This window comes from Hippoglossus stenolepis, chromosome 21, assembly GCF_022539355.2.
Source record: "Hippoglossus stenolepis isolate QCI-W04-F060 chromosome 21, HSTE1.2, whole genome shotgun sequence".
Taxonomy (NCBI): Eukaryota; Metazoa; Chordata; class Actinopteri; order Pleuronectiformes; family Pleuronectidae; genus Hippoglossus; species Hippoglossus stenolepis.
In genome coordinates, this window is record NC_061503.1 from 4,074,357 (window position 1) to 4,096,430 (window position 22,074).

General features: G+C 40.8%; 1 protein-coding gene across 1 annotated transcript; it reads right to left on the minus strand.

The window, feature by feature from the left end:
• Nucleotides 1-860: 860 nt before the first annotated feature.
• Nucleotides 861-13,008, minus strand: LOC118100728 (glucagon-like peptide 2 receptor). The gene is made up of 13 exons (XM_035146087.2): nucleotides 12,925-13,008; nucleotides 9,141-9,234; nucleotides 8,948-9,052; nucleotides 7,569-7,690; nucleotides 7,274-7,380; nucleotides 6,637-6,793; nucleotides 6,314-6,473; nucleotides 5,740-5,800; nucleotides 5,579-5,645; nucleotides 4,643-4,731; nucleotides 4,132-4,270; nucleotides 3,999-4,040; nucleotides 861-2,750 (listed from the first exon to the last, which is right to left on the minus strand). The coding sequence occupies exons 1-13, from the start codon at nucleotides 13,006-13,008 to the stop codon at nucleotides 2,382-2,384; spliced, it is 1,596 nt and encodes a 531-aa protein (XP_035001978.1). The 3' UTR covers nucleotides 861-2,381.
• Nucleotides 13,009-22,074: the final 9,066 nt, after the last annotated feature.

Consider the following 22,074-nt stretch of genomic DNA (forward strand, 5'->3'; position numbering starts at 1 on the left):
AGCAAACATGGTGGTCGTTGGTCATGGGGCACAATCAATCGTCATGATTGAAAACATGGGAAAATATGGCTACAAGGCGCAATCTGGAGTTACTGGGGTGTGGAGGGCAGAGAGCTGTGGGCTCCGGCGGCTGTTGAAGCATTGGAGCGTCACCATATAAAACATGGTGGAAATTGGATTTTGTGCTCAGAGCAATGCAATTAGGAGCTGGCTTTAGTTTGCAGACATATTAACAATACGTCTTGGTGGTTAGACCCCGTATCCCAGTTCCCAATCCTGCACAAGGAAGAGATACCTCCTTCACATCTTGTCCCCGCCTCTTAGAGAGAGGATTCTTCACTACAGATTCATGGGTACAGATGATTCACTTGATCTCAAAAATAGAACGAAGAGAGCCAAGTTGCTCTCTTGTTACGTATCCTATTCGTGCAGTGTTTTACCTATACCTGTTTGGTATGGGCTGTTTGGAGCTTTCTTTTAGAAACCGTAAAAGTGACTGGTAGTAATTGAGCTTTATCATGTTAAGACCATCAGGACTCATTGAAAGAACCTTGAAGCTGCACCACCGCTGCTTCAGGGTTCTCTTCACCTTTTTTATTCAAATTCAACACTTGCCATATGATAAAGAAGCAGAATAAGGAGATGATCAGTTGAACCATAGTTTTATTTGTGCACATCCATTGCCGTGAGACTACATGTGCAAATCATGTGATAGTACAATAATCTCTTTGATGCATTTAAAGCTTCATAAAATCATGTAAAGCCTTTTTTAAACTTGCTGCACATAGAGCATCATTATTTACATTCAGACAACAAATACATTGTATTTATATGCACATTTCAATCCAGACGTTCCTCATATGGATACTTATAACTGGCCTGACATCAGATGTTCATTTTCACAGTATAAATAAAACACAAATCTATGAAAATACTGAAACTGCAATAGCATTTGTATAGTAGGAGATTCACTGTGCACATACAGATATCAAAAGTGAACATGATTTACCTGAAATGAGAATTATTGTATGTTATGCTGTAACTGTAGAGTAATCAAGGATATTGGTTTATAACCTATGAATAAAGCTTCTGTAGATGATTGGCCTGGATGATAGCGAAAATATATGATCACATTATTTATAGTGGTAAATGCCTGAACTTTCTTTTCGTCTGAATCATCAGTCTGTTATCTGATCAAATATAATTTATAAAGAGACTCACTCGCCATATTGTCTCACACTCCCTCAAATTCCCATGGAATAATTAAATTCCCAACATTCCCAGCTCTGAGTACCTCACTAAATTACATGATGTTTTAGAGGATTCTATCTCATGAGGGAAGAATGTATGGCCAGATTAATCTGAAAGGGGGCCCCAGGGCAAAATGTTGTTTTTGGGCCCCTGTTGACCCCCTCGCCAGAGGCCTCCTCCCCTCTTCCACCTCTAGTCCCACTGTGCAGTGTGTATCTACACATGAAATGGCCAAGTATAGCTGGAGGAAAATGGTCTATTAACAGAGGTCATCTAAAGGTCAAACTAAAACAGTCCCATCTAATCAACAAACTAGAAATACATCACATTGAAGAAGCAATGATATCGTTCACATTTATCCGACCAGTAGTCCCGATGGACTACACATGGCTGATTTTGCATTCGCAGCCAGACCCAGAGGCCGTGAGGCTTGGTCACATCAGCATTTCAAACAAAAATTATTTCAGTCCAAATGTATCTCAGTCAATCACTTGAAGTGAGTAAATCTGCCCTAACATATAATATCAAACCAGCTATGATGAGTAAACTACTGTAACGCCTGGATCACACCCGGTGTGTGTGCAGCATGTGACAGTTGCGTCACATTTGTTGATAACACAGGGAGTTCGCCTGCTGTGCTACATGAGGTTTCTGGTATGACCAGTGGTGGCTGGTTAATACGGGGCGCTGGGGCACCGCCCCCTCCAACATCCTGTGGCAAAAAAGCCTGTATAAAAATGTTAAACATAATTTAATTACATACAAATGTTTTACTCGTACAATGCTCCTGCCTGTGAGCATTCAATAGAAGTTGTTTTCAAATTGTATTTGGTTGATTTCTGTCCAAATACATAATACTTCCCGGTGTGGGGCGCCGGCCAAATGGATGTAAATGTGGGTCCTGAAGGTTTTGTCAACCCCGGGACCTGAGGCTGCATTTGAATTGGTTGTTGCAGATTTTCTGTGCCCCAGACACTCTCACTATTATTTACATCCAATAGGTATTGATTTTTTTATCTAATGTGATTGGTTGACCCTCAAAATCGTCTTAGGTACCTACGACGTCACTGAGTTACGTCTGCAAGTACCCAACGATCCAGGTAATTTAAGTACCAGGTGGCTAACAGGGATCAGAACTCACTCTCCTCCAGAATTTCCTCCAAGGTCTCTCCGAGCGTCATCTCCCCATCACTACTGGACAGGCTCTTCCTGGTGAGAAGGTCAAGCCCTGTCACGTCACAGTCCTTCAGCCCCTGACCTTTAACCTCTCCTAATCCAAGCACTCCACATCCTCCATGTACAGCCACCTGATGCAGGTGCGGGCGAGTTGTGTAAGTGCCACTCTCATTGCAAGAGTCATTCTGCCTGGCGCAGGGGGGGCGGCGCCCTCGAGTGCACTTCCACAGGTGCTTTAGAGGCGCGCCCCTAAAACAGCCCCTGACCTGGAAGTGGTTGGTGAACAGGAAAAGCTGCCAGCGCTTCTTCAGCTCAGCTTGGACCTAAATACGAATAAGAGATGACAATTGTATTAAGTTCCAATTTCATAGGGAGCAAGCTGGCCATCAGGAAAAATGATGTCACCAATCTTAATCAGCAAAGCTCTGGTTTGCAGATTGTTGCCACCAGTGGCCACCAGTGACCGCCACACCAGAATACTTTAAGGTGCAGTGTGTAAGATTTAGGTGAAAGGGATCTATTGGGAGACATTTTCTAAAAAATAATCATAGTGATGTATTCACTCATGTGTAATCATCTACATTGTACTATTTGTTGTTTTTCTGGACATTAGGAGCGGGTCCTCTCTACGGAGGCAGCCATGTTTTTTACAGTTGTCTAAACTGGACAAACTAAACACCTTTTGAGCTTTTATGACAACTGAAGACTACCACGGGTTCTCTTTCATGTTTGGAAGGGGAGGGTGAGATGAGGGGTGTTCAGTTGCAACATGTAACTTCTCCACTAGATGTCACTAAATCCTACACACTGAACCTTTAAGTTGCTGTACAAACTGGAGATATGTGCTGCTATTCACACGTCAGGAATCACACTATGGTCCCCTGGACAACATGTTCCTTAACTTTACATGTGTTTTTCTGCAGTTTTTTGGTGTACTACACAGATTCTTGAATTTCAGATTTTTATTTATTTTCTTTTGGCAAAGGAAGAAGCCTCTTCTGGCATACCTTAAAAAGTTATAATGCTGAACACATCAGCAAACAAATATCTCTTCACACGGAAATTAAGCATCATCACAGTGAATTTTAAGTGTTTCAAGCAATCTGATGAATATAAGTCCAACATTCACTCTCCTTTTGCTCTTTTTTGGATTTTCACCGACTGTTCTTTAGTGGCTAAAAGCTCCAATGGGTTCACTAGGATGTGGCTATCTCTGTCTGCGATTTAGTGCAGAATGAGCTGTGTAAGAAGATTATGTGAACATAAAACAACATCTTGCTGCTGCTGCTGGTAACAAGTTAATGTGAGTGGAGTTTGTGAGCTGAAACCAAAACAATGAGGTAGCAGGGCCTGTTTAGAACTAAGGCTATTGTCAGTAATGGTTGGTAATTCTCTATGGGTTTGTCACTGTGAAGCTTTTACCCATGGTCACACATATTGATTAGTGCAGCTTCGAAGTCTTGTGAAAACACAAGACTTCTTCAGCTTGTTTCTAAACTTCATATACACAATTCTGACACAACAAGGTTCATCCATTAAAAATCCCAGATCATACAAAAGAAGACACTTACCTCTCCGTTAGCAAAACAGTACAGCACAGCAACCAAGAAACCCTAGAAACAAACATTACAAATGAGAGGTTGATGTGAATCTAGACCACAAACAAACTCTTTTCAGGTATGTTATTGACTTTACAGCTGTAACCTGGAAAGAGCTGAGGGTGAGGTTGAGGAAGTTCCTGGCGTAGCGACTGTTGCCCTCCACACATTCATCTATCAGCACTGTAAAGACCACTTCATGGACTCCCAGCAGAGGGATCAGGACCAGTGTTGCTCTTGCCAAGCTGAGGGGCATAAACAAAAATTTGCCATGATTGCAGTTGCTTTCCTTAATGGAGAAGCCAAGAAGCCAGCAGAGGCTGTAAATCTTGCACAGTATTTGCAGAGAAAAGGACAAATGAGGGAGCGCAGGGTTTTGTAAATGCATGCATGACCTTCCCTCCCGTGGTGACATTTATGGTGAAGAGGCCCGAGCTTATAGCGCTGACATTTTAAATTCTGCTGTACGTTGGAGTTATTAACATTTAAATGTTAAAACTGAAACTTACAGTACCGTTAAAATACATCACTTAGGGAATAGCTCTCGGCACTTGTTTCCTGACATTTGGACTTGGACAAAGTTACACGAGTGAGTCAAGGGAACACAGGGGAAGTACCTGTATCTGTAGTCTGTAAATTTCACCTGATCTGCCTTCAGCTTGGACAGCAGCAGCATCAGGATCTTGATGAATATGAAGAAGATCACCTGCAACAAACATCAAGGGAATATTAAAGGAAATGTATCCAAAAACGACTTAAAGGGTAGTTCACTGAAAAATTAAACTGAACTCATCATCTACTCACCACCATGCCGATGGAGGGGTGGGTGAAGTGTTTGAGTCCACAAACCACATCTGGAGTTTAACAGGAAAACTTTGTTGCAGCCAAATCCGATACAATTGAAGTCAATGGCGACTCCTTCTTCAGACGTAATAAAACAGCAGAAAAAATATAACATGCCTCCATGCTGCTCGTGTGTTGTCATCCAAGTGTCCGTAAGTCCCGACATTCGAAACGAGGTCATTTTAACCAGGTTTTAAGACTAAATGTCCGCTGGAAGTGGCTAAGCTAGTGGACGTAGCAACACGATGGGGTGTCCGAAAGTCTTACGGATTCACTTGGATTTTTGGATTTAGCTGCAACACTGTTTACCCGTGAGACTCCAGGGGTGTTTTGTGGACTCAAACACTTTACCCACCAATCCATCGGCACAGTGGTGAGCAGATAATGAGTGAATTTTCATTTTTCTGTGAACTATCCCTTTAAAGGCCAATGAGTTTAAATGATGATAAAAACCTGCATCCGAGAAGGATCAGTGTTTTTGTTTACCGAGAAATTAGCAGTCAGTTATGCTTGTGACTGCTTCACCATTCACCATCACATGCCCTCACAAGACCGGAGCCGTTAACAGAGTGTGAAACCAAAGTAGCATTCACGTGAGGTCTGGTACCATGAGGAGAACAAACTCCTGGGAGCAACATAATGTATCTGTAACAAATGAGCTGCAACTTCTTGGAAAGGCTTTCAAGGATTGACTCAGAGACTTCACTTACGAGCACTGACAAAGTAATCGGGCCCCTTATTATCCACCAGAACCATCGGTTCACGATTGACCAGCATCTTGAGAATAAAAGAAGTTTCCACAGTCAAGCACTGATCAGAACATTCAAATTAATTCATGAATTCATTGTGAAGTATGTAATGATCCACTCACTCTGTGTTTTCATATATAATCTTGACGACTGTCCATGGTGTGACGAATAAGACTGGAGTTCCTGAAATGTAATAAAAGCATAAATGTAACATGTTGAGCTGGTTCTTCTTAAAGCCACAATATGTGTGTAGACTTTTTGTAGGATTTTAACAATTTGACTGATTCATGTTCCTAGAAAACTGAGTTAATTATAGTGAAATTAGCTGTAATTTATGTCATATCACTTTGCTATTCCAGGGTTGGCCTGGTGGATGGTGTGCATTGCCTCTGCAGCTTTTCGCTTACTACCACTAGGGGTCTTCATAGTCTTCAAAATGTGCTGGATAGTCATGTTTTCTAAGTCTCTACGTACATTCTACATATGTAATTTAATCTATATGCATATTCTTCAATTTCAGTTGAATGTACATAGAAATTCTGCCTCTTACTTGTAAATAGTATTTTAATCAGATTTTCAATTTTTAGACTGCAAAGAAAATATATATTAGAAAGATAAGAAAACAACTAAAATATACGTTTAGACACGAATGCACAAGCACGTACACATACATATCAATATCCATTCACAGCGTACCCCATCCCAGCAGCATGTACTTCTTCAGCAGTCGTCTCTTTGTCAGCACGGCGGTGAAGAGGAGCGTGTGGAGGAAGACGGCCTCCACCAGGAGCCAGAAGTAGTTACAGGCCACAAAGTATTCCATGCACACTTTGGAGAATTTGCACATAAACGCTGTCTGTTGGGGAACACACAGGGATTAATCAGTCCTGCAAATCATTCGGCTGATTCAAACTGCTTGAAATTCATAGGCAGTATTTGATATAATACTACGACTATTACGAAAGCACTGTTTTAAGTGTCTACTAATAATAATAAGTAGTGTTTTAGTTTTTTTTTACTGCAGAGCTCGAGTAGGACCTCCATCCGGGGTCGTCCTTGGGCAGGTTGGAATACATGATGTATAATACGATTTCCTTAGAAATGACAGCCACGGCTCTCAGGATGAACGACACAAACAGATTCATGTGGATGTAGTTCCTGGTGCAGTGGAGCTTCCTGTTAACGAAGATACAGGAACAGATGGAGGAAAAAAATTGATCCTGGTCAACTTTAAAAGCATTACTGAGGCCATGTGTCATGACATGAAGCGGATTGACAAATGGTCGGGAAACTCTATATGCATCTACATGGAAATGTCTCTTAGGTTTTAAAAAGTCATTTATTATCATTGATCTTCTCCATTGATTTGTAACTATCCCTCTGTGCTGCCTTTTGCTCCTCAGGCACTGTGTTTTTAAAGCTAGTATATTGTCTCGTACTTCCGTGATTGACTATAAGAATGAAGCTGCAACTTCACAAGTGACACAAACTTTCCTTCATAAATGTATATTAATTTTACTGCTTGAGTTTCTTGCCCCGACTTGTCTGGACTGACGCCTTCAGTCGTCCCAGATCCTAACCGTTACAATTCAAAGCAATGAAAATGAGACCAAATTTGTAATAAGGAAACTCTTTCACCGCCATTTGACTACTGACCTCAGCATGCCCATCAGGAGAGTGGCCAGTGTGAGGGAGGTCAGGGACAGGGAATAGCCAATAACAGAGATGAGCCTGAGGGCTGTCTGGCGAAGCATTTCATCCTCCTGGACACACACACACACACACACAACGAAATGAAAGCAGTGATCACGATGTCTTTTCAGATCTTTTGAATAAAGACAGACGTTATGGGACAGATGACTAGAAAAATCATTTGTATCCAATCCCATTGTAGACAAAAAAAGATGTTAGTGGATTTAGAGAGAACTGAATTCCACACCTTCCTCCTCACCTTGTCCTTAAAGAACTGGTCCTCCTGACACTCTGCGTCATCTCTCCAGGGCTCAGAGGAATTCTCCCTCTGTCGCCATTTTCCATTTTCTAAACACTCTCTGTGTGCCCTCCTGGAGACATCTGCAGGTAATTGAAAGACACATTTATATGCATATGCAGAGGATAAGCTGACTGACTGTGGCTGGGGAGGAACTCATTCTAACCTGTGATAGGTTTTTATTTTTATATTACACTGTTAAAACTAAAATTGGCTGTAGCTCAGGAGATAGACAGGGTCGTCCACTGAGATCGGTGGTTCGATCCCCGGCTACTCCAGTCTGCAATCTGAAGTGTCCTTGGGTAAGATACTGAACCCCAAATTGCCCTTGATGACTTGATGTGTGAATGGTGTTTGACAGGAAAAGCGCAGCATATCGTAGCGCTGTCCGGACCATTACTTCTGAGAGGGTTCAGTGCAGGAAAAGCTGATTTCACAAGACGACATTCTGACAGAGACAATGTTACATGGTCAATTTTGTGATGAGTGAAATGCTTCTTAAGAAGCTGAAACCTGATTCAGAACAAGAATTTGTGAAACCGCTTCAAGAGGACAAAGTAGAATTGTTCCAAAGTATCAGCTGGTGACAAAGAACTGTTGCAGTGCAGATTAATGAATCAAACACTAAATAAAACCACCACAGGACACCAGTTGAATATATGAATTGAACTCAATTGAATACCTTTTATTTTAATGCATTCTTTTTTTTGCCATGGATTTTGTGAAGCACTTTGTAACCTTGATTAGATAAGTGCTATACAGATAATGTTATTATTAATATATATATATGTATTGACATTATTTAGAATAAAACAATATACTGATTATGGTGTTTATACGTCATTATTTCCGTTAACTCTAATTCCACCAGTTTTGAAACCCCAACCTGAAATTAGGTACGATGCTACTGTACCATTTTTTTCTGTTTCCTTCCTAATTTTGCAACTTAAACACAAGCCACAGCTGAGGCGGATATTTGACCATAAAGTGTTGCACAAATCAAAATTTTGAGATCTCATGATTCACCACAGTTCGTAAGAGGAGAATATGAAAGTCAAAAATGTCATAAGTTAATTTAATGTCAAGCTTGTGGTGTCACAAGACAAAAAGTGAGGGAATCAATCGTCAATAGACTCTATCCTCAGGGGACCATGAGCGTGCAAACTAAATTTGCATCATCCTGTGACGAAAGCCACTACAGCAGTCTGTCTTGTGATGTATATAAATGAATGCAGTGACAAAGGAAGGTTGAGGAGCACAAAGGGGCCATTCATGTAATAAGGTCAAAGCTACGGTGAAATCTTGAATTTGTGACTTAATTCATTAGCTGCTAACATTACCCTCACTGATCCATGGCAGGTAAGAAGGACAGGGGACCGACACATTCCCCGGAGATGAATGAGGCCAACACACAAACGTGTCAAACGTTCCTTTACAGTAGTTTCCTGTAATAAAGAGAAAAGTCAGAGGATCTCATGAAGGTCTGTACAGGTAGAGCTAGGCAGACGTAAATAAGAGATAATAATAGCTCACCTGTTTTCGGGGGTGAGTGCACCAGAGTTCTGTTGCAGTTCTCCCAGTACTCAGTCCGTTTAGCTATGAGACTTTCAAGCACCGAGCCTGTCACCTTCCATGTGGATTCCAAAAGAAGGAGATATGATGAGGAATTATTAGTAAATACAAAATAAATACATCTATCCATCTATCTATCAAGTCGTCGTTTGATTCATACATTTAGTTCCCTTTCTAAAATTCATGGTTAGCACTTTGGTGCTGTAAAACATATTAAGCTGTTTTCATATTGAAAACATATACACACATGCACACACACATTAAATATCAAGTAGAGTAGTAAGTAAGAAATTTAAGTTATTGGTCAGTGACAAATTTCATGAGAATATACTGGTTGAATCCCCTGGACCGTGGTGAGCAATGACAATACAGTTCTCAGTATTTAGAGCTCAAAATAATAATGCAGTAATATTATTATTATAATTATTGACACAGCTATAGGTGAATTCAAAAATTAAGTGCAGTACATTTTTTGGAGATTTTGAGTTTTCTCAACCTTTCCATTGGTGTGCACACACACACACACATAGGTTTGTGCAGGACCTCAAAAATGTTGTTTTGCCTGATTAGGACCAGGTTTTGGTCCCTATGAGGTCCTAAAGAGGCAACAAAAACGAGTGCGCACACACACACACACACACACACACACACTGTTTTGATGACAGTGCTGGACATTCTTGTCTCCCATGAGTGTTCAATGGACACAGCAGCCATTTGACATGAAATAGAAGATGAACACAGGTGTGACTCCCACAGCCTTTTCACATTGGTCAAAAATATCATCACATTGTCTGGGGTGTGGGGGCATCTTAGGAGACCACTCCCGACATGCCAAGAGCATGATGGGATGTTTACTGATTGTACCCCTCAGTGCACCTCTCAGGAAGCGTCAGCCTTAGTTTTGTTTCGCCTACACTTACATGGCAATGTGGTGGCTTATTAGAGTGGGCACTGTGTACGGTGTACAGACCGATTGCATCACAGCAGCTCGACTGACTGTCCCAATCCCAAGACAAATATGTTCTTTCACCCCCCAAGCCTCAGAGGCAAGGTGGATCCTTCCCAGCCCAACATATCCCATGATTCATTGTGCTTCTGTGATGAACTGTTTTTCAAATAACAAGACGAAAACATCCGCAGAATTTATTTTCAAATGTAAGTACTTAACCTAACAGCTTAATCAAAACATCTTTTCAATGTTTTTAATCCACCAAAGACATTGTTTGTCCATTCCATTGGAGACGGCTGTAAGGGCGGGACAGGCTGGTGATGCAATAAGCAGACCAGACCGTCTAATTTCATTTGGCTGATTTGCTGAGGTCTACACGGATGATGATGGACGCAGCCGACATCGGCTGTTTATGCCGGGTCCTCCAGAGGATGCCGCCCCTGCAAGGGGTTCTGATGAATTTGGTTTTACTTAGTAATTTGAATACATAAAAACGGGTTGAAATAATAATTAACTTAATTTTGTAGCACTTTTTAAAAACAAAGTGCTTTGACAGCAAAGCAAGAAAAATAAATAAAAACAAACATAATCGACAGCTGATCATGATTGATTTATCTTTTGTGGTGATTAATACTGCTCAGACATTTGCTGTTTCTCCATTTAGGGGCTCATTTAGCCCATTTTGAAGGCTCCTCCAAATGCGGCAAACAAATGTGTCCTTCCATCCCAGAGAAGCAAAGGCTCATATGGATTGATCCTTCTTGGGCCAACCTAACCCAGGATTCATTGCGCTTCAGTGACAAACCATTTTCAAAAAGGAAAAGATGCCACCAAGCGACAAGACTTCCAAACATTGATTATCATCCTACAACTCAACCGAGCAGCTACGATAAAAACAACGGGCATTAAAAATGCAGCTCTGTTCCTAAGCGACAGCAGGAAGGGCGGGACAACCTTGAGTCACAAATAAAGGATAATGAAGGATCCTCTTTAGACTAGATCGTCTCCTTTCGGTTCCTCCTCCTTTATGGTCAGTCGACAGTTTATATATATATATATATATATATTTCTACAAACGAGACAGCACCTGAATTGGGACACAGTTTTAGCTCCAAATGACGTCGCTGGCTCAAGATGGCATCACTCTTATCCAGAATATTTTGGCTTCATTTTACTTTTGTAGAGGCATCGTCCATCTTTATATACAGTCTGTGGTAGTAACATGCCCCCCAGCCCACAAGTCTTCTGTTGGAAGTCTCTTCTTGTTAAAAGTTTCTCTATAATATTACAAGGTCTCGACATTTCTATGTAAAGTATATGTTGGTGCTTTACAAATAAAACTGAATTGAATGCGTTAATTTAAACAAAAATTAAACAAACTTAATTATATGTGGTGCATTCAGATAAGCGATCACTGTGATATCACAACGTATGACTTAAGAAGGACCATCTCATCTATATAAAATTAAGTCAATGATAACAAACAATGTATTGATTTAATCACACTGCTTGTAGAGAAGAGTGTGTAACAGTGTGTTTGCTCAGCAGCACATTTCCCTGTATGTGCAGCCTGTGAAGAATTGTGCGGTGGATGCTGCAGTGTTTGTATTTACCCACTTGGTGGGAGTATTTAATAAGGACCATGTTGTGTTACTGTGGAAACATGATCACCTGTGTGCAATCTGTAATTGATGCAGGTCGTTTATCAGCCGGGCTTTCTGCATTAGTGTCCTGCCTGCAGCAATGCAAACACACCACTCTCTGTTTATTCACATACACATTATGCGTGTTTGTGCCCTGAACTCGAGGTTATTGTATTTGACAGCCATCCTATTAGTGCTCGGTTATAAATTATGATTTTACTCTAATTTGCCGTCATTAGCGAGACACATTTGCATTTCCTTAATTTGAGAAGGAAGCTGCAGACCACAGCTGCCACTTTGCCCATTTATCTTTCCGTGTCAGGGGCGAGGACAGTAGATTTCCCATCTTCACGCCACAGCGGGAAAAGCAGCTGAATTCTGCAACCTCTACAGTATTTGTTGTTTCGTCCGCCTGACGGTTCGCCTGCCACCTGAGCCGCACAGATATCTCATGTGAGCTGTCTGACAGACGACGTTTCAATTCAGCGAGGCCCGACCCCGTCCAGAGGGGTATCACCGGTGAAGGGAAGACAAGAGTCGCTGTCAACCTTCTCTCTCTTTGTTGTGTGCCGAGGGAATATACCTGCCTTAAATCCAGCAGCAGGATCTTAACTCCCTGAATATTTGCATGGATTATAATGTTGAAGATGAAAGTGAATTTTCACAAAAAACTACTAAGGGCTCTCTGAACATATTCTGAACTGCTTTTTTTTGCCTATCCCATGAGAAGAAATAACATCCCTCCTCACTTGATTTCCTAAACAGATACCAAGTAGTTTTTCACTAAACTGGTATTTTAAGGCAGTGATATCAGAAGTAGAGTAGGAAAAGGGATATGAGCAGTGGGACCTGCTGTACACCAAACTCTATAGGAAAAAAGACCTCAGATATTAAAACATCTTCAACATGTATTTATATTTCTCCACAGTCAATTAGAGCAGGGGGTTTTGTGTTTCATGAGATATTCCGCATTAAGTCGTGCCTCATACAACAAATTAAATAAAAAATATTTTCTCCACAATATTCACGATAAAAATCCAAAGATTAAAGGGATTTTTACATTGACCCAGCTTTAACACGCAATGTTATGTAATGCAAAGACTAAATGCTGGCAAACTAAAAGGTCTTACATTTGTGTTAAGTATTAATTTACCTGGTGGCTGAAGATAACAAGGAGGAGTGACAGCAGCAGTGTGGTCCAGGTCCTCTTGTGCCAGCTTGGCAGCAGGGTTGGCATGGTGCTACGTGTTTACATTGAAAGCAATTCTCAGCTGGTTTCCTCCCTCATTCCTCACCCCAGCATGGACTCACCAGGCCTCATCCTCTCTTTAGCTCCTCTCATCCACTCGCCACGCCAGGATTAGATGACTTGAACCGGACCTCTTCTCAGTCAGCTCCAGAAAGGCTTCGTCAGAACTTAATGGATGATTCTCGAGACCATAAGAAGTTCTTCTCCCGCTTGTGATGCTTGATGTAGCTGGGACACTTCAGTTTCCCCAACTTTCCTTTGCGGTTCCTGAAAATCCTCTTGGATCGGTCCCAACAATCTCCCAGGATTCCGAGCTACTTAAGGGTTCTCTGTCAATTAACGGAGATTTGACAAAAAAGTTACTTCCTGATGACAGGTTGGATTTCAAGGGGTTATCCTAGTTGAAGAAGTCCACCAGTCATCTGCAGCACCAGTCCTCCTGTCCAGTAGGACCTTTGAGGCTGTGAAGGAGGTGTGTGCGCTCCCTATAGACACAGTGCAACTGAGAGCGCATGTGGATCGTCAACGACAGATCGCCTCTCCCACCCCGTCCTCCCCTAACCAATCAAGATAAGGCCCGGGGAGAGCTGGCTACATAACTGGACTAACTTTGTTGTGCAGGAAAATTACACTAATGTACAAACAGCCCTTGTGAGCACATACACACACTTAAACAAAATCACAAATATTTAAATAATCATAACACATACACACACCAGCAAATACCACCTGTACTGTCCACAGAGAGGGAAGACGCTGACCTCCCCCCTCTCCCTGTTTATCTCTCTCACACAGTAACTGGACATCACCCAGCATCTCTGACACTAATGGGAATCTAGTGTAAACTAAAAGCACTGAAGCCAAACACAGGCAAGCAAATGGGAGAGCGGAGAGCAGACGTTACCTGCACAAGCCCCGCGCCCTGCGTGGATTCCATATCATTACAAAATAAGTTAAATAATTCAATTTAAAATGAATGAAGTGTTTTTTTTCCTTGTTGTTGTAAGTGGGTTAGCCAACCCTTTTACACATTTATAATCCACGATGTCAATACCATTGGAGCTATGTCTCTGATCAGCTGTTAAATGTTCATTCCACCTGTTAAGATGCTTATGACCAAACTACACTTTGTGTTAAACCATACAGATCAGGGTTGAGTTTGCTGTCAGTAAAACTTGCAGGAAACTAGAGGAATTAGCTGGCCAGAAAAAAACGAACAGGGTGTAATTGCCTTTAAAAGGTAAATAGAGCTGCACTGTTGGGTCTTTTCAGGATCACCACTTGTGATTCAGAATTATTCCTTGTCATAAGTGAGTCCTCCTCAAACAGCTTTACACTATACTTTCAATTTTTGTCGTTTGTGTTATTTATTAATAATATTTTCATAAATATCTGTACATTGAAAAAGTGCAAACATATTTTTAAAAGGCATTTTGTCTCAAAGAGTGAAAAGGTCCAGATCCACCAAAATTTCATGGATTCTTGTCTGACCCACACTGCGTCCTTCCACCAAGTTTCAGGGACACACATCCACTAGTTTTTGTTCAATCCTTCAGAGGTAAAAAAAAAACAAACATAAGCACAAATGAACAATAAACTTCAACCCCACATTACTCTTTAGGTTTGCCAACACAAAGAGAAAGGTGAAAAGACACACTTATCCTATCAAGGGAAGAAACAATCCCCAGAGATGCATCGTGTCGAGTTCTAATTGTGTTACATGGTGATGTAGCTTTAAAATATCTCTGTGGTGTGGATGTGACAGAATCCATCACGGAGACAATATATGAAACATTATTACGTTTCAGGACCTCATAGTTCACGAGCCATGCCGTTATTTGTGAGTGTGATGTACGAAAGAAGCAGTGAAATCTAATTTTTCCGGCTCCATGAGCACGATTGTATACAGCTGTGTCAGGGCCATACGTCCACATTTTGTGTCTAACAAACTGACAGTCGGGATGATACTGTATTTAGAGCAGAGGGAAAATACATATATCACTGTAATTCAAAAAAGATTTTAACGGCACTAAGGCAGTTTGAGGCAGACACGGCCGCAGGGCGCTGGCACTGTGGGGTTCTCATTTAAAGCTGGAGAAAAGTGAAGAGGCTGTCGATGAGGTAAAGCTAAGTTCAAGTGTTCATATTTTGAAACCAACAGAGCTTAATTCGATTAGATCCAAACACAACAGTCTATAGCTCAGTTGTTGTGGATAAGAAGACCAAGTATTTCAACCATCATTGTTGAAGCTTCAGGGATTATTTTTTTCATATTTACAAATAAGTAAAGTGAAAGGGTTTTCTACCTCAGAAAACTAGAAATACAATCAGAGAGATGCTCCACCCGCACTGCATGCAGGATTAAATATTCAATATGTGCTACATGTTCAATATCAAACTATCAAGCACAGGTGAATTTTATTGATTGACACAATGATGATATTATTGTAAGTTGACAATAATAAGAGGGATGCTAGCAGAAGGTACTTATTTTGTGGTGTAGCTATTAATATCAAGGGTGTCGATTAAGAATCTTTGTAAATATTCATTATCAGTCAATTTGTGCTACACCATTACAAGTATCAAATGTTTTAATGTTTAAGCACAGGTGAATTTTACTGATAGACAAAATGATAAACATATAACAACCTAACAATTATAAGAGGGATGTATGTCAGAAAAATAATAATACCATATTAATACCGCTGTAAAGAGATTGTAAAACAATATGAGCATATTGTATATTTTTTTAGGCATAGCTATCAATATCAATTCTGTAGACCAATATCTGCAAGTATTTATTATCAATCAATATGTGCTACATTGTTAAAATATCACAAGCTTTAAAGGTTCAGTGTGTAGAATTTAGTGACATCTAGTGGTGAAGTTGCATGTTGCATGTTGCAGCACCTCACCCTCCACCAGTTTGGGCTACTGTAAACAACATGGTGGCCTCCGTAGAAAGGACCCACTCCCGATGTAAAGATAAAGTATTTACATATAAAGAAGCCCATTCTAGGGTGAAGGAGGCAACACTTCCTCCAATTTAGATGAAACACACTATTGAAAACAGCACTAGGATTATTTTATGTTCAAATCTTACACACTGGACCTTTAACTTTTAAACACAGGTGAAGTTTATTGATAGACAAAATGAGACAATTATTATAACTTAACAATTATAAAGGGATGCATGCAGTACAATACATTGGCTTTGTTTCTCGCACGATTATTAAATTACGTTTATCATAAGAGGGACTTTAAGCTGCTCTATTACACTTTTTTTTTTATTGACTATGTTTTTAAGTACACTTATCAGCAGCAACCTGAGCCTCTACTTTATTCAGTATGTAGAGGCCCTCAGTGCTAATGTCCCACTCAGGCGAAAAATCATCTCATATTAATAGACCTCATTAGTGATCATGCAGTGAAAAGAACATCTGTTTTGGATTAAAGAATGAAGAGAGGCGGCAAAATGTTTAACCAGCTGAAGAGTTTCAATACAAGTTACTGTGTAAAGTCCCATTCACTCACCCTGTGGAAAAAGCCTGTACATTTTTACACAGCACTAAGACTGTAACTACCTCCCTTTTGTCATAGTCAAAACAAACTGTCAAAATACAGAGTAGAATATATGTGAGTTATATGAAGCTTGAAATGTGAAGTCTCATACAACTTGTGCTACATAAATCCATAGAGATAGTGATCCTGGTATTTACCTTATACAGTATAAATGTGGTTCTACTGGACAGGCACCAGCGGGGAATCTAATCCCACTGCATTTGTTTCATACTAACAGAGACAAATTTCATTCACCTCTTGGATTAAGAGTTTCATGATCGTCGCAAGAGATTAACACATAAATCAGACAACAGAACACATTTGAAAAAGACCCCCCGGTAATCCCATTTCCTTGTGTGTCCTTCATGTGAGGAGAGGACCCTAGTCCTGGATGATTTTAATGTTACTTCATTCATGTTAAAAATAATATATTTGATATGATATTGTGTCCTTGGGCATCCAGGGTCCTGAACCCTAAATTGGCCCATTTTCTCATAGAAAAATAAAGTGCTGCCCATAGATGCACTGTATAAATGTGTGTGTTCATGGGTGAATAGCAAAAAAACTGTCAAGCGATTTGAGTCATCATTAAGACTAGAAAAGCTCTATAGACATACAGACCATTTACTATCATTTACCATTCATAAGGTGGTTACGGCTCATAATTATTGTTATTATTATTATTATTACATTAAATGGTGCTCCTTTCATTAAAGGGACAGTTCACTGAAAAAAGAGTCACTCATTATTTACTCACCAATATGCCGATGGAGGGGGGGGTGAAGTGTTTGAGCCCACAAAACACTTCTGGAAAAATAAATCGATATAATTGAATTAACCGGCGACCACTTCTCTAATTCATATTAGACTCGAAACAAGGTCATTTACACCGTGTTTTAAGCCTAAAAGTCCACCAGAAGAGAAATATTTGATCTATACTTTGACTGTATAGGTCCGTGTCCCATCCACTAACACTGGTCTGAGACACTTTGCCTTCACTTTTGTGGGAGCAGCCATGTCGTCCATCTTTCTATAGAGTCTATGTTGTGTTGAGTGGTTGTGAAGAGTGAGTTTTTAAACTTTTTTTAGTTTTTATAGCTGAAAAACGTCAGCTACAAGACGCTAAACTTGCCGTGATCCCTCCATATGCCACACGATAAATGATGGGCCCTATGGAGGATGCACTTGAATTCCACTTTCAGATACTTTCACCTGATTATATATCATCTTGGTTTAAGACATTCACCGCATTCCAGGGATCACTGTTACATGAAGTGTTACCTCATCTACAATGATTCATGGCAATTCCTAGAATGTGTTTTGCCAACCCCTAGAGGACAGTTAGAAATAGGACAGTCTGACATATAGGCTCATAAATAAAGCTAGTTATTGAGCAAGTCTCTGAATTCATATGAAATGCTGTTTATCTTCTGCTCTGGTCTATTGGGGGCACAGGTGAAAATGTTAGGGGATAGGTTGTAAAGCTGAAACGTGATTATGTAATGACTTCTGTTTTCCCACCAATCAATTTGACCGTGTGTTATCAACACGTTATATAAATTCCCCCCAACACAAATAGCCATAAATTCAAGGAGTGAAGTGACAGATGAAAGTGATCAGCCACACTTAACATGCCTGCCTGGGTCTGCTCGCTGCACCCTGCCTCGGTGCCGGTCCGTCCTCAGCTAACGTAGGGGGGGGGCGGTGTTCTTAGACGCATTACGTAAACACAGCGCTGCGAATGTTTACGACCTCCTACAAATTGGGTTCGGAAGTGTTTAGCGGACAGGACAGGTGCTATGTGGAAGGTTAAACAGGTTGTGGTGCCGGTGCGTAAACTGTTTGGGTCTCTGAGGCCTGCGGGGCCTGCCTCGCTGTGTTTGGGAGTCGGAGTCGGAGCTTTGACCATTTCTCACGTGAAGAGTACAAACATTTCTTGGTAAAGAGGCGGCCTGGTGTGAAGATGCTGTAAAGGCATTAGACAGCCTCGTTATTTTATAGCCAGGGGCCAAGAAGGGGCAGATATTAGAGCCTATATATAAGCGCAAAACTAGATTTGGGTTGTATTAAGTTACAGGTTCATAGAATCACTATAATATTACATTCACATAGTTATTGTAATAATCAATAATAGAAGAATATTGCAGCTTTTATGGACCATATGTTCATCCAGGTGCAGAAGGATCCCAAGACATCATTTTTTTAAACATTTGCACTCATGTGTTGTGCAAACTTTTCCCCGTGCGTTTGCTTTAACATGATCAATTCCGTACAGCACACGTACAGAACATGTGCACATATCCTCCACGTGTGTTTACATTCTTGCTGAGGCACAGTGATGGTAGGGGGGGGTGGGATGGCGAATGGCAGCTCTCAGCCGGAAAAACAAACAGGCTGAGGGCCGTGGAGAGAGCCCCGGAGCCCAGGGACGCTCAGGAACATCCTGTCCACCGGTTTGCCTGGGTCAACACCAGATGCAGCTCCAGGCACTGCATCATCTCGTAGCCAAATAACAGCATCAGAACCCACGTAGGGGTGGTGAACGACCCCGGGGGCCAAGGTTGTGCAAGGAGGAAATCACTGTGTTCTTACTGGTTCCAAGGAAAGAAGGAACACAGGAAATAGTTAATAAAAGCTTTGTATTTATTTCTTTAAATCTTGTTCCACACTTTGTCAGGTCCAAATGTTAAGACTTTGCCAATAACAAATGAAGTACAAAACAATTCATTCTTTCTTAACGTCAAAAAGTTAATAGATTAAATACAATTTTGGAGGGTAAGACGCCTTTTTTTCTCCGTAGGGTTTTGGTTTTACAAGCTTAAACAGGACATGTATGGACAACTTCAAATGTGACATATTCTAGAAGTGGAATGAATGGGCTTTTTCCACAAAGAACAGTTACATGAATCACGACTGAATTCCATTTAGCTGCTTCAGGTCCAGGTGTTGTACATGGTGGCTCAGTGTCACACTGTCATGGCTCCCTTCAATAGACGAGGGTACTTTGCATTTGCTTCATTTCCCCGCCCATTTTTGAATACTGATTTGATAGGCGGCAAACTCAAATTCTGAGGTCTTTGCTAATTCAACAGCATAAAATAAGAAAACAGTTTTTATTTTCATGTATAATTGGCAACATTTTTTTTTAAAAAGGAGTCACTGAGTGTCTTTTTAGTCGATGCCTCTATCACAACCGACCCCCACTCAGTTGCCGGAGGTGTCCTATCCTGAAAATGTACTTCTTGAATCTGCTGGTAATCTGGCATCTGCTACTTTTTCTCATCACTATATTGCCTTTCAGCTAACCTGTGATGAAGTGTTTTCCACAGATGAACAGGTAAAGACTGGCCAGGTCCCACAGATCTCTTCTTTTGTTGTCCCATTGTCTTTGTGGATGAAAGGGAAATTGCAAACTGTGCTTTTATTATGTGATTCACAAAATGTGACGCAGCAGCTCTTTGTCTCGCAGAAGGCTTTTCAATTGGACGCTGGCACTTTCTCAGCGTTTGCTTTCACCCCAATGGGGGCGTGGTCATTCTGGCAACATAAAAATGATGTAGCCTGCTCATGAATAGAGTGGAGCTATAGTTAATGTTAGTAGCAACAGCTGTCAGAGGTATGCTGTGTAACAGACCCTACAAGTAAACATAATGTCACCAAGCTTCCAGCATTACCTGGGAATTCATTTTGCTGAGCCACTCTCTGGTCTGAACATGAACTGAGTTTTTTTTTCTAAAATGTAAGGAGAGCCTAAAGTCCCGATAGGGGATTATCAAGATAAATTTACTTAAGATAAATGTGGTCTGACGGCTGCAGATGAACATAACCACCGTGATGGAGAGCACTCAGCTAATCAAGTTCTATTCTCACCTTGAAATGTCATACATCATGAAATTCTTGCTGAATCATTTGTCATACACATCGATAACTTGTTCCCGCAAGGTTATTGTCTTGGGTGAACAAGTTAATTTCTTATACGTATATTTATCATGTGGGAGCATGTTATTATCTTGAGCGCACCACTTATCACCTGTAGTGACAAATCTGGTGGTTTTCAACCCTGTCAATTTCATTGTTTGTTTGTTTGTTAGCAGGATTTTGCATAAACTTGTGGAAATATTGCTATGACTCTTTCATCCTGCTCTAAAAATATATCATGCTAACACAATAGCACTGTGCTCTGACCTATCAACTTTATACATTACCTGTTGGACTAATCTCAGCCCCAAGCAGAAACTGTTGATAGCCTACAAAGTACCCAGGCCCCACTGTTTCGCCTTTGCGAAAGTATGCACTCTACTGAGTGACATTATAGTTGCTGATTATTATTATTAATAATTATATGATTGTAAAACAAATATTTTTTTCTTCTTTAAAAGTTACAGTTTTGCTTTGATGCAATTTAAAGCATCATGTTTGTTATTGATATATGATACAAAAGCTGGAACCAAACGCAGACTCTGTTTTTAGTGAAAAAAAACAACAACAGTTTATTTTTTAACAAAAGAGCATTTGGTGAAGCTTGGTCTGTGTTCCTGAAGGAGTGAAGACTGTGGAGTGGGCAGGTGGAGAGCAGACGAGAAAAGACACAGGTTACAAGTGAGGCCAAAAACAACGAAGCAAGTTCAAACGCTTCAAGTAGCAAATTCCCAAGTCTGAGCCAGAGCGCACCGCACCACTGAGTGAACGGAACAATCCAGCGAAGAGTGACTGCAACATCTGGGGTTTAAGTACTGCCGTTGATGAGGTGAATGAGATTCAGGTTAGTCCACTTGAGCGCACGTACAGCAGAGAGAGAGAGAGGGAGAAGTCACACCCACCAAAACACAGAGGCTGTGTCCAAAATCACTCACTAGTCACTATATAGTGAGGTCACCTTTTTGTAGTGGTGTCCGAATGTTTAGTGAAGGTTTTTATACCCTATATAGTGCACTCATTGTTTCCCACCATTAAAAAATAGTGTACAACCGATGGTCACTAATCGAGCAATATTTACCATCATGCATTGCACTCATGGTGGAGAGACAAAAGGTGCGAGGGCAGCAGGAACAGCCCGACCTGTTGTACAAATGTAAATAGGAGCAGAGCAGCCCGTCACAGCACAAAGTGTGGGAAACAAGTGTATTTCTACATTTAAAGATGGTCATTCAACATGTTTTTTACATTAAAGTATTAATGCAAAGTGTAAAACAAACATTTAAGATTTACTCTGGGATTTTCCACCGGCCGACATTGATGTTTTTGTACATCATAATCCTGCAACAATGACATTATTACAGACGCGGAGAAAAATGCACTATGGAGTGAGTTCCACTAAGAGCACTATTTAGTGAGCTCATCGGGGGGAAAAAAAAATGCTCTCGGACACTACTCGGTTAGTGAGTAAGTGGGTGATTTCGGATGGCAAGTGAGGGCAAAAACAAAGGAGTGGACAGGAAAATACTGAGGTCATGGCGAACCATCGCGACTTTTAGCGATGCTGTGGCAGGAATA